Raw genomic sequence first — 13948 nt, forward strand, 5'->3', positions numbered from 1 at the left:
GTGAGGTGAAAAGTTACCTAATCAGACTGAGAACTTTTGTGAGAAGATTAGACATAAATGATAAATTCATGGAAGGTAACAAGAGTGACAGAAAATGACACCATATATGAAGCTCACGGAAGGGTGGGAAATCATTTTGCCTATACTGATCTAACAGAACAGAAAAGGGTTGTTTGTTTTGGTCTTTTGTTTGTATTGACAGGTTCAAATCTAGTCCAGACGGGCCTTGAATTCAGCCTAGAGTAAGTGTTGGCTTTGAACTCCTGATTCTTCTGCTTCCACTTCCGCAGTGCTGAGACTTCAAGCAGCACACATGTATGTGTGGGTTCACATGTACATATGGAGGTCAGAGGACAACCTCATATGTCATTAGGTACCACATGAGACAGGAGACACTCTCGCTGGCCTGGTACCCGCTAGGTGACTAAATTGGTGACTTAGTGAGCCCCAGGGATCTTCGGGTCTCTGTCGTTCCAGCATTAGGATTTCGAGTCGTCTAGCTTGGATTTTATTGCATGCATTCTGGGGAGAGAACTCGGGTTCTCATGCCTGCAAGGCAGTACGTTAATAACTGAGCCATCTCCTCAGCTCTTAATGAGAAATTTGTTGTTGATTTTTTTTCCTCTGATACAGAATTTCTCTGCATAGCCCTGGCTGTTCTGGAACTTGTTCTGTAGACCAGGCTGGTCTCGAACTCACAGAGATCCACCTGCCTCTGTCTCCAAGTACTGGGATGGACTAAAGGCCTGTGCCACCATGCCGGGCAAAAATTTTTTAAAGTAGCTTTTTGGACTATTCAGTCCTAATGTTGTCTCTAATTCCTGCTAAATGTATGTCAAAAGGTTCCAACTTCATTCTGTTCAGGTCTGCAGCCCCAAACAAAGCTCCAACTTCCAAGAGCATGCTCTAAAGAAAAGAACAGAAAAACATCCTTTCTCATTTTATGAAAATGCACATGATAAAGAATGCATAAAAGGGAGAGCCCAAGAATCTCCAGTGAAGACAACAGCAATCCCACATAAAAGAAGATGGCCGTGAAGAACATGGAAAACGGGGGATGGGGAATGGTCCAGTTGTGTAAAATCCATGCTGTGCAGACACAAGGACCTGAATGCAGATCCCCACCACCCATGCAGTTAGTTGGATAAGGAGTCATGTGCCTGTAACCTCAGCACCAGGGGAATGGTGGCACCAGTTTCTGAAGCCTTTGGTAACTCAAGCAAGCCAAAAGGATGGGCTTCAGTTTCAGTGAGAGACCATTTCAAAATAAAGTGCAGAGCAACACAGGAAAGACACCCAACACTGACTTCTAGGCTCCCCTGCCCCTCCTCCCACAAATAACTTCTTAGAATAAGGAACATAGAAAACAAAAGCTACGTGATAAATATAATCTCTTAGGGACTACTCTATTTGGCAGGAACCAAGATTTTCTAAAAAACAATGTTAGATCAAAAGGAAACCCATAGATGGGTAAATTTGATGTTCACTGAACAGCAATACATTAAATAATTTTTTAAAAGGAGAGAGAGACTTCAAACATTAGGGAAAGAAGTCACTGAGCTGTACAGAAGTTAGATCGCTGAGTTTCTGCATCAAAAGGCACACTGAAAAGCTCCCTGGGAAAATGGCAAAAAGTTACTCAGAAATCAGCCATGCCCCTGCACAGAACTGAAGGACAGAGCTGTGGGTGTGTCCTTCCCTGCAGCTGTTGCTACTGAAGCTGAAAAACTACCAGTCTTAGGAACAACTTCACTGATAACCACTCACCGATGGCCAGCAGCAGCCCTAAGAAAACCCTACTCAAATGATTCTGTAATTTCTTGCCTTTTCTCTAAACCTATGTTCCTAAAAAGCTAAGTCAACGATATTAAGTTTGCAGCTTCCATAGTTTTCTTTGGCTCAGGAGGGAAAGGCAAGCTAACAATCCTTCAGCCAGAATGCATGGGGCCAGTTCCCCAGATCTCAGGTTTTTTTTTTTTTTATTTCTGGATTATTTATATAAGGATGGTACCCAAGTCTAAACATGAACTCATTTATGACTCATACACCTTATACACATAGCCTCAAGGCAATTTTATACACTAATTTTAATACTTTGTACATGAAAAATGAAGTTCCCAGTATGGAATTTTCCACTTGTGGTGTCACGCCAGCACTCAGAAACTGTCAGATCTGAGGCACTTTGGACTTTCAGATTAGGAAAGTTTCACCTGCACTTTTAGATGCAGTATTTGCTTCTCCTTGATAATAACAAAGGCCCATTGGAGGGTCCCTCACTGAACCTCTCCCCTGATGCTCCCTGTCTCCTCTGGCTGCTCTGGGTACCCATCTGCAGATCTCATGAAGTACTTTCAAGTAAGCATCCTATACATGGACCATTTATTCTCTTACCAGCAAATCCAAGGAGTAAGTTCCTTCCCCCTTTGCCTCCACTAAGCTAGAATCTGAAAATGTGATCTCACATCCGTATAGACAGGAAAGTAGGGGACCAACCCAAGGTCACACCACCAGTCAACAGCACAGTCAGGATAGCCGCCCCCCAACCTGGTCTTCTGAGCCTGAGCCACACACAGCTCGTCTCCATTCTTCTCCACGGCTTTAGAGAAAGTCACGCTTTCTCTTTGGTCAGTAGTTTCCTCCCCATTTAGTCAAGAACTCCTTTAAGAAGTTTTTAAGCTCTGGGCTCCTCTCCTCCAGAAAGGTGTACTAAGTACCAAGCGTTTCCAAGGAGACTCAGCCTTGTCTCCTATTCCCCTCGGGTCCAGAGAAAGATATGGAAGCTGCAAATTTCTATCTTCAACCTTTTAAGAGCTTCACTGTTTGTTTCTTTGCTTGCTGTTTTTGTTTGTTTGTTTAGGCAAGTAACGAGCCAGGTATGATGGTGGCATGTACTGTGACCCTAGTCACAAGAGTGCAAGAGACTGAGGCAGGAGATTGCTGTGAATTCAAGACCAGCCGGGGACACACTGAGGAGAGACCTTGTCTTGAGAACAAACAAACAAACAAAACAAAAGGCATGCAACATGCAACAAAGTTCTACAGACTCCAAGTCATTAACACTGAGGTGAAATAAGTTTCTTTGGGAAAGGGGGGGCTGCCCAGAACTGAACATAATTAAACCATTCCTAAACAGTATTTCAAACAGACTTAATGAATCTAAAACTCCTCTCAGGGACTGGTGAGATGGCTCAGTGGTTCAGAGCACTTCTGCTAGGTCATGAGGCCCAGACTCTGAATTCCAGTGCCCATGTTGGGTGGCTCACAATCATCTGCAATACCAGCTCCAAGACATCTGACTCACTCTTCTGGACTTCAAGGGCACGCATACACACATGCCCACACGCACACATCCACATACACACACGCCACAAAAACACATGAACACATAACAAACACATACACATGAATAAACCACTTCAAAAATAAAATAAAAATCTTATCAGAATTCCTAGTTTTTCTTGGGCAAGGCCAAACGCATATATATAAACAAACTACTTCAAAAATAAAATAAAATCATATCATAATTCCTAATTTTTCTCTTGGGCAAGGCACAGGCTCTTCCGTGAAAGGAAATGACCAGGGGAGAAGACAGTGACTTTGGATCTGAGGAAACTGTGAACTGGGAGTGAGGCAGCCTTGGTAGCTGGAAAACACTTGCTTTCCCTTGGTTTCCGCCTCTCCTGCAGAGGAGGGGACAATCCCTCCCCACTTGAGCAGTGGCTTCAGCATCCATCACTTGCTTGCATCAACAACCCACTTCCTGGAAGCTCCGAGCTCTTCTGGCTGTTTATAGAGTTTTGCAAACACTAGGCGCTCATGTGCCAGAAACTCACACTGTCCCAGGTGGAGAAAGGAAGTTGCACACACACACACAAAAATTATTTTAGTAAAAAATAAAATGAAAGGAGGTATGTGAGCACAAGGCTGAATCAAGATACCACATCAGGAAGGGGACCGGAGAAAGTTCTCCCCAGCGCACAAAGCAGAACTCAAGCTCACAGTCAGACCCTCACACTGGGTTCTCCTGCCTCTAAGTCGCTCTCAACTCTCCGGTGTATGTTTTTATAAACAGAGAATCCACTGTGAATGCTATTCTAATCAAATATGACAGCAGTTTAATTATGCTCACCAGATCTTTGAACTTAAAATGACATGCTGGATGGGTTTTTAAACCACTAAACGCTCTATAATTTACCTAAAATTAAATCTTCACATACGGAATATGAAAATCATCGATTTATTTGAAAGGAATTCCTCCAACCAACAGAGAGACAATAGAGAAACAGAGCCACAGACTTCTATAACACAAACCACTCGGTAGCCATGAGGAGGAAGCATTTTTCTAATCTGTGTGAAGCTAAAAAGGAACCCAGAGGGTTCCAGGAAGCTGGCTCTGAGCTTTGGGGGATTTTCTTATAGGGCGCTTCTAACTCTATTTAAAGCAGACTCAAGTAGACACAGCTGGAGGGTCAGGCCCTACAAAGTAAACAAGAGTTAACTCAATTCAGATTCAAGACTTAACTACAACCAATAGCTAATTATCCCTACATTAAATAATAATAATATCTAAAATACCACTTTTAAATGACCCATTGTAATCATATTTGCTCACTAATAGATTGTAATCAACAATTAATAGGTTGGAAGGAACCTCCCAATTATGGGATCTACGGAAAAAGAAGAAAACAAATGAGAACTGCACATTCTGGCAAGGAGCTCGAACTTAAGAACTTTTAAACACTCCCCACAAAAGCAAAGGTAGGAAAACAAATAACATGTAATCTGAGAACATTAAAAAACCACAGTGCGTGAACCATGTGCTGAGTAAACATCCTGCAAATACATAGTTTGTCAAAATTCCCTTTGGAATTTTGATTCATTATTTTTCAGAACTTGTTCATTTACAGATTTCTTCAAAGTCATCTTTTAGTGAATAGTTGCCATGTGAATGCTACATCCCCCAAAAGCTGTTCAGTGTAAACCCTACACATTTACAGATGAAATGGCGTGCTTTGGATTTACTTCTTTAAAATACTGTAGAAAGGGAGGGGACACTGAGGCACAGAGCCTATAAGACAGACCATGAGTTGGTAATTATGAAAGCTGGCCGACATTATTAATAAACTGGCCACTTGTCTCTTCACAAGATAATGTTAAGAGGACAACACCCTACATTAGTAGAGTGAGTTCCTTTAAAGTATCTAGCTCCATGGCAGACATTTCCTTAACTCAGAATTGGTTTGAAGGCCAATCTTTCTAGTCATCTCAGAAGAATAAAAGTTCTCTTGGCAAGAGGCTTTGTCCCAGTCAGCTGACAGTTTTCACTGTCCCTTCTTGTTAACCAACCCACGGTGCAAATGCTTCAGATGCAAAGGCTCTCAAAGGCAGAGCCCTGGAACCACAGGACCTGGAGCTGCCAGGGCTCTACGCCCCAGTTCACTCGGCCCTAATGGTCCCTAACAGCCATCATCAAGTAGGTAACCCAGAACAAAGAATTTAACAGTGTGATGTGTGCTCTGCTGAAATAAACAGTGAACTGTTTGAACAACAAATTATACATTAGTAGAAAGGTCAAAGGACAGGCAGGGGGAGCAACTCCTAGCTCTGCACAAAGAAGCCACACAAGGCAAATTTTAAGGGGGTTTGCTTTGTTTTTATACCAGCTTTTAAAATAATGGGAAGGGGCTGCTTGTGAAAGAAACCGTACTCATTCATTCATTTCCAATTCCTGCTGACCATAAAAGGTGAGAGGCCTACACATCACCAAGACTTAAAGACAGACCACCTTTTCTTGTCTTCTGCCAAAACAAACTCAAGGAGCGGGGATTGGAACCAGCATCCTGGTTCACAAGGAAGCAGCAGTGATGAATCCGGCCTCGCGGAGATGAACGGATTGGTTGTTAGCACAGTGGGCCTTACCGGTTAGGTTAGATTAAATAGTAATAAGGGTGCAAACAATTGCAACCGTTCATGTGGGCAAGGCCGTGAATCATGGCCATTCACAAGGGGACAAGACTCACTGACAGGTGCACCAGGAGCAATAGCAAACGGCTTTTCAAGGTACATCCTTGCCAGGTTCCTTAGATGACCCCGTGTTTGCTGTCTGTGGCCCCTTCAAGTTGCCATACCATTGTAAACAGATCAAAACAAATGAAACTTGTTATCTGCCTTCAGCCAATAACTATCTCCCCTCCCACCTCCTCTCCTTCAAGTCTTTCCAAAAGGAGGTGGGGACCAACAAGGATCAGTGCGCCCTAAAGACTGTAACCTAATCTCACTTGGAAGAGCACACCTGCATTCTTCCAAGCTACTGAGCTACCTGCATTTGGGTAGGGCTCAATTTCAATGAAACCTTGGAAACAAGAGAATAAAATGATTGGTTTAAGGACTTCTCACTTTCCTGCTTTTTCCCATCCACCTTCCCCAAAGAATAATGCTAAACAGGCAGTATTTACACAACTGGAATATATTTTAAACTCCCCCAACAATTTTTGCTAATTGTATAATTTACCGCAACTGTGTATAGCTTCCTGCCCATTTATCTGAGATTCCCAAGCACACGAGTCTACCTGGTGCAGTATTACTGCACCACCAAAGCTGTTGCTGGAGAACGATGCCTGGCTTGTGAGTGAGTCATGCTATACTCCCACACCAAAAGATCCCTTCATATCAGAAAGGTAAACTTTCCCCAGGAAAGCCTTTGTCACTAGGATATGCAACTCAGCGGGGCTGGTCATGAGAACGGATGCAAGATTTGAGGAACTGCCACCTCAACCTTCAACTGATGGACCACACAGAGGAAGCAAATGGCACATATGCACAGTTTAACCTTCCTCATGGCAGCGACAAGATATGATACTATGATCCCCTTGGCAGAAACAGGGGCAAGGGGCTGGAGAATGGTGATACCAGAAATGACCCTAAAAAGAGCATTCCAATCTTTCCATTACTACTCCAAAGTGAAGGGTGGCATTGGGTGCCCTGACCCCTGCAGGGTGAACGGCACCACCATACATAGCAGAGTAAAAGTAAATAAAGTTCCAACCACATCATTCCCACCTATCCCATTACCAGAAACCAGGGTACAAGTATCCAATGCCCATTTCGAGAGGATGCAAAGAACTCAAGGCAGGGAAACAGGGTGCAAGACCCAGGGAAAGGAAGAAACCACTTTTGAAAACTTAGAACAACTTTTATTAGCAGATTGTGTAACTCTGTTTTAGATGTCTATGCATAATATGCTTGGGTCAAAAAACAGATGATCAAGGCCAGAGAGAAAGCTGAGACTTAAGTATACTTCCTTCTGTCAGAAGACCTTCATTCAGTTCCTAGCACCCAAGTCAGGTAGCTCGCATTACCCTGTAACTCCAGCTCCAGGAGAATCCAAAACCTCTGGCATCTAAGGGTATATGCCCCCCCCCACAGACCCTCGGGCATGTGCATACCTAAAAATAATAAAAATAAGTCTTTTTAAACCCACAACTGAAGCACTAAACTATACAAAACATGGTAACATAGAAGCTAAAGACCTATTCACTTTGCTTAGTAACAGTGACCATGTTCAGCACAGTTATGTAAGTGACCAATGCATTGGTCAGACTGAACTACTATCCTAATCTCTGTCACTACATAAAACTATTTGGGCTAAATCAATAAATGAATGCAATTTCCATCATACAAAGTTCAACCTCTGGGCTTCAAGGTTCATAGGAAATAAAACCAAATCTGCAATTTTGCTAGAAACAACAACAGGAGATAACAGTCAGTTACTAGCACAGAGAAAGAAGTGATGAGGTTCATCCCTAACAGATCCACTGGCTTAATACCATGCCTAAATTGTAAACACATATTACTAACAGCCCCTAAACCTCCCACAGACCAGACACCACTTGAGAATTTTTCCTAGTTCCCTTCCTCTGCCTAGGATATTTCCCTACACCCCCTTCTCCCTCCTGTCTCAAGACAAAGCATTCAGCCTTTGAAAGTGCATTCACTGTGAACAACAATATTAACACAGCCCAAAATCCTGCTTCTAAAAGACCCCCGGGGTTTCAAACTGCAATTGCTGAGGAGGGCAAGGTCCCCAGGAAGCGAATGTCACCAAGCTCATTCAAAACGAGCTGAAAGTTAGGCTAACCCACAAAACTTGGTCTTGCAACTTATGCAGTAGAGAAGAAGAATCCCTTTAACGTTTCAGACAAATGAGGGAGGAGGAGGCTGACGACAACAGCGGTAAGGTCAACCACCACCACCTTTCCTACAGCTTATAGCATCTTTCAAGTCAGTGAGCCCTCTTCTAGATTTCCCTCTCACCTTTTCAAGCAGCCACAGGCTACTTTGAACAGCCACTATCTGGCTTTCCTATCTCACAGTCCTTTCTCCCAGGCAATAGTAGATGCATATTTTAGAGCCAGGTGTGCTAAGTCACACTAGTCCCTAGCAGGCTCTGGGACATTTCTATCCACCCTGGGAGCATGTTGAGAAGGCTTTGCACCACAGAGACACTGCAGAGAAGGGAAGAGACCCTCTGGGAGGGAGCTTGCAGCCTGACAGAGGAAAAGGTCAGCCAGAGGGCGACCCAACTGGTCAGGGAAGTAGTCCAGGGAACCCAGGCAACGCAGTTAACCAAAGAGGGAGGAGGCTGGAGAGCAGGAATACCGGACATCTGACAGAAAGAAGCTCCTATCGCGGCACACTGCACTGTCCCCAAGCCTTCTCAAGATGCTGCCAAGAGTTACTGCCTGTAACACACTCAGAAGTCCCAAGTTTGTGGATACTAGTGACCCTATGTAATTATAGAAAGAGACATAGACGAGCACACTGCCTCTTAAAATAGTGCCCTGAAGGGGGACAATGCAGTGAGGATGTGGCTCAGTTGACAGAAGGCTGGCTTACAGTAGGCAAAGGCTTCCTTACAGATGCCATCCTTACAGATCTTTATCCCCATGAGCTCACAGGAGAGTAGACGTTGAAAGGAGCAAGTGCCCTCAAGATCTGTATAGGGCTGGGTGACAGAGCACCTCAGCGTAAAAAAAACTGTTGTGTAGCATGCCCTGGGCAGTGAGTTCGGATCCCTAGCACCACAAAAAGAAATAAATCCACCTCTATTCCAAACAGCCTCCAACCCCAAATCAGAACAAGTTCAAGATTTGCTGAGTTCTTAAAGGGATAGGAGACATATATACTTACATACATACATATATACACAAACACAGTAAGAAGGAATATGAGCCAGCTAGGCACTCCATTCAAACATATACATCTACATACGTACGCCCCAGTTTGGATTCTAAAAGGATTTGGTCATTCTAATTTGCATAAATAAGATGGAAAGTAATTTCCAGCACTTTAATTCACAACACCTTGCACGCCTGGTCCTTGGAGCACAGCTGTAGAATCTGAAAGACAGATTCTCCTCGCTTCCCAACTGTACAGTGACAGCACAGGCCATTTACGTGCTCACACCAGCAAAGCTAGATTTGAGCCACCCAATTGAGTTCTGCAAAGTCACAGTATGAGAAACAAATCAATAAACTCTTACTACTGGCACTCAAGACGACCACATTTGGTGTCCTTCCCTAAATGTCCTTGCTTTTGAGTTCCTGCTAACTTCCTTCCACAGAACAAGAATCCAAGGCTCAGCCTCCTTCCTCCCACTCCAACGGGCCATCGGTTACCATCAGAATGTCAAACAGCATTTTGTAACTAAACTCTCTGCTCAAATCTAGACAGGTAAGAAAGAGTCTAAAGTAAATCCTCTTTAATACCTCAAACAGCTTCTGAAATCATGCTCTCAAAAATAGTTTCAAGAAAAGCAAACACGTAAGTTCTAAGAAGTCAGCCTCTTCTACGGTTCTGGGAGCTGGAGTAAGTCTTGGCAGGATTCGGTGCTATTTCTGAATGTCCTGATTGGAGCATGCCAACCTCACCTATGCAATGAGATAGGCCTGGTCACCACCCTCAGTTTTCCTTAGCCCTGGAGAGGACTCTATTTCCCCCCAGAAACACCAACCTGAATTCTATTTACTATTAAAAAGTTCTAGTTTCTCTACGCTTGGCCTAAGAGCAACTCCAAAAGTAGATGGACTGTTTACAAAAGCAGGAGGAGCCCCGTAAAGCCATAGGTCCCTAGATATCTCAAACCCACAGCCTGAAACTGTTTGAGCAGGCTGCAGTTACTTACTTCATAGGGCTTATAAACTAGCTCAAAGCATTTTCTAGACACAGTGGCCTCAGAAGGTATAAATTCATAAAAATACAAGATACTACATTATATAGGTGACTTTCTCTACGTGTGCCTTGCCACATCAGAGCCCAGAGTATGAACATCTTTATGGGAATCCCAGACGGAAGGCAATGGTTTGAAATCAAAGTGTTGGTATCAGAGATACAGTGTGGAGGTAGCAAGCTTGCCTAGCACACTCCAGACCTTAGGTTCAATCCTCAATATTGGGGGACGGGGGAATATTTTGAGAAATCTGAAGGTTAGAAAACAATTCATACTTGATATCATTTTGAGCAGAAATAAAAAAAATCCTAAGTATTTTTCAAAGGACACCCTTGTGTATGTATGTCTGTGTGTGTGTGTATGTACTGTGTGCACGGGGGAGGCACATGTGCGAGCTTGTTGTATTTACCACGTGCTAACCAAGAAACCGCACGGCTTGAATCCTAAATCTAATCCGTTAAAGCCATCCTCAGCAGAGGCAAATCGCTTGAGGCTCAAAATACCTAGTCTGGTATTTATTGATCATTACATTCTGTGAGTAAAAGAGAATGCAACTTTAAAGGTCTTTATGCTGTGTGAATTGTCACTGCGGGCACCCAAAAGTCTAAAAATGACTAGTAAGTTCTGCTCCAAAACAGGGCAAGGAGAGGTGGGTCTTGTGACCTAGGAAAGTGCAAATAAGAACACTCTGTCCTCTTCAGGAAGTAGGGCTTGGAAACAGAGAGCCTTCCTTCCTCACAATGACACCAACACATGGCTTTGCAATTCTCTCTCCCAACAGGTGAGCACTTAAGAAGTTATCCTGATTCTACCCACATGGTTCTAATATTTAATTTAAAAAAAAAAAAAAACTACCTTAGTATGCAAATAAAAACCTTGTCCCTAGACAGCCTCAACCATTAATAAATAAAATCCTAGCGAAGAGCAACAGTGTGTTCATCTCTCGGTAACTAACCACAGAGCCACTGTGCTCAAACCCATTCTAAGACCACGCATTTTCACTAGTAAACTCCGGAGAGGAAGCAGATCCTGAAGAAAAAGCCTAAGGGTAGCAATGGTAGCTAATGGGTCTCAGCCAGCTGCAGGGCTCACACAGCGAGCCCCAGAGATGGAAGTAAAGATCTATGCCTTGTTTTAAAAAAGCACAGGGTCTTCTTGTTAGAAAGGAACTAACTTCTCCCCGTAGTGGCAGGCCAATCCTGTGTCGTCGATTTTCTCATTTTGAAACAAGTGTCATGACTGAAGTTCTGCTGCTCCTCTTCTATGTCCTAGGAAAGACATTCAACTGAGAAGCAGACTACTCAAGCCAGGCCTTTTCTGGAAGGTACTAATAGTTCTAGAGATGCTAATTACTGATAACCGAGGTCTAAGTTTTTAAAAAAGTAACAAAGCTATTCCATCCCACTGTGCCTACAGAAACCGAATGTCTTTTCATTCCTGCCAAATCCCCTGTAAGAAGCATCCCACTAACCCCTGACAGGCCCCAACCCCAAACAGCCCAGAAATGCCCCCCTGTGCAGTGAAGCCAATTGACAGAGCCAGCCAGGCCCCTGGCAACCTCTCCCGAAGCAGCACTACTCCACAACTAACTTGTGCCATTTATGGAGGAGAAACTCGAGGGTGGGGCCCACCGCTGTGGATCATCAAGCCCAAGGGGGCCCCAGGGAACAGACAGGAAGGGATCTGGAACACAGTTCCTCTACATGCCAGTCAGGCGGAAAAGGGCAAACAGCCGCACTCGGAGATCTCCAAGAACTCTCAAAGCTCCTCAACTCCTGGGTTCTCCAAGGCAGGGACCCTTCTGCCCTGGCCAATACCAAGTCAAGCCACCGTGGTCTCTAGTGATCAGGAGACAGCAACGTACATTCACTAATAAATAATGTAAACAGAACGAACATTGGAGATAAGAGTCACCTTCATTCATGACCAACTGGAGGCAAGCTGGAACTCAGACACCAAAGATCTGGCTTGGTGGAGAGGAAACGGAGGAACATAAGCCCACAGATCCTGACATAGGCTCCAACACTCGCGTGCACACAAATCCGCTCACCTCCATTCTTCACTAACAGACACCCCCCACACACACACACCTCCCGCTCAACACACTCACTCACCTTCAAGTTACAAACCGGTGGCTCCCCTCCACACCCCACACTCGCAGGCCTCCAGACTCCACGAAGCACGCTCAATCCCCCCTACACTCATGTCCTGAACCCGCAGGAGAACACGCGTTGCAAGGCACGCTTCTCCTCTAGAATCCCATGAGATAGACGCGCTCACCTTCAGACCGCAGAGACACAGTCCTCTCCCCCGGACCGCCACGCGCGACCTCCACCAGGCCACCCACAAGTCTCCCAGCCCGCAGAGTGCACTCCGCACCCTCCCAGGCTGTGCACACCCGCAGCCCCGTCCCAGTGACAGCGCCCGGGCCAGCTGCAAAGGTGATACTCACAAGCTCCGCGTCCAGGAGGGCAAGTCTCGGGGCAGCGTGGTCAGCCCGCGCCCACTGCAGTCCAGCGAGTCCCCGGCGCAAGTGCAGGCGGCCGCGCAGGGCTCCCGCGAGCCGGCCTGGGCGCCCGCCGACTCCGGCCACGGCAATAGCAGCAGCAGGAGCAGCGGCGGCGGCGGCGGCCGGAGCAGAAGGCGAGGCGCGAGGCGCGGGGCCCCGAGCACTCCCGGACCCGGCCGCGCCATCTTGTCTGGAGCGCGCCGCGAAGCCGGGGCGCGAGCGCTGCCGAGGTGCGGGCGAGCGAGCGGGCGGGCGCGGGCTGCGCTCGGCGCTAGGCTCCGCACCGGACCATAGACGCCCGGCCCCAGTCGGCTCGGCGGCCGCGGCGCTCAGCCGGCACGTTCAGCCCGGGCCGCTTCGCAGCGCCCTGCGGGGGACGCCACCCCCGCGCCCATCCGGGCCGAGCCCTGCGCGCGGCGAACTCCGCGGAGTCCTGCGGTGAGTGCTCGGCCGCCGCCGCAAGTCCTTCCCGCCGCGCTACGCGTCGCCTCCCGAGCCCGGGCGCGCACGCCGAGAGTCGCTGCCGCTGAGGACGGAGGACGCTTAGCTTCGGCCTCTGAGCGTGGGGCGGGCGAGCATCTCAGGGAGGGCTCCGGGCTGCGAGCCGTGGACCCCACGCGTCCCACCGTCCCGGAGCGTCCCGAGCGCACCGTGCCTCGGCGCGGCGAACAATCAGCGGCCAGCCGCGCCGCGGTCCAGCCCCGCGGCCCCAGGCCCCGCCCCGACTGCTCGCCCTCACACACCCCTCGGCTGGGGCCCGCGGGCGGAGAGCGGCCCACGTTGGACGCCCGGCTGCAGAGTGGCGCCCCGCCCCGCCCGCCGCTCATTGGCTACGGGAGCCCCACCGGGCTACCGAGGCCCGAGGATCGCTCGCTCCCCCCCAACGTCCCGCCTCCGCTCGCTTTTCCCACCCAAGGTGTGAAGGGCGGGGACTGGGCGGGGAAATGGAGGGGCGTGCTTCCTCGTCTTAAAGGAGCCCCGCACGACGTCGGCTACCCTGCCCCGGGATCTAGAAGTGGCCTAGAGATCGGTCCGTTGAACCTAGAGGAGGAAAGAAAGTTGGGGAACTATCTGGACACAAGGTTTGTTCCGATTCCTCCCAGACTACAGACAACACGGTGGATTCACAGCAAACGCGTACACTTTTTTTTCAGGTGCCTTTCAGGAGGCATTTTAAAAAAATATTTAAAACTTTCACAGTTTCTCAGCGT

General features: G+C 47.0%; 1 protein-coding gene across 1 annotated transcript in view; it reads right to left on the reverse strand.

The window, feature by feature from the left end:
• The window catches only part of Lrig1 (leucine rich repeats and immunoglobulin like domains 1), a 99949-nt gene extending 86569 nt beyond the window's left edge, over window positions 1-13380 (reverse strand). The window contains exon 1 of the mRNA XM_050160271.1: window positions 12681-13380. Coding sequence (XP_050016228.1) covers window positions 12681-12922 — 242 coding nt within the window. The 5' untranslated portion in view covers window positions 12923-13380. The remainder of the gene's footprint in view (window positions 1-12680) is intronic.
• Window positions 13381-13948: the final 568 nt, after the last annotated feature.

The sequence above is a fragment of the Alexandromys fortis genome, unplaced genomic scaffold (assembly GCF_014885135.2).
Source record: "Alexandromys fortis isolate MF-2015 unplaced genomic scaffold, M_Fortis_MF-2015_v1.1 scaffold_111, whole genome shotgun sequence".
NCBI lineage: Eukaryota > Metazoa > Chordata > Mammalia > Rodentia > Cricetidae > Alexandromys > Alexandromys fortis.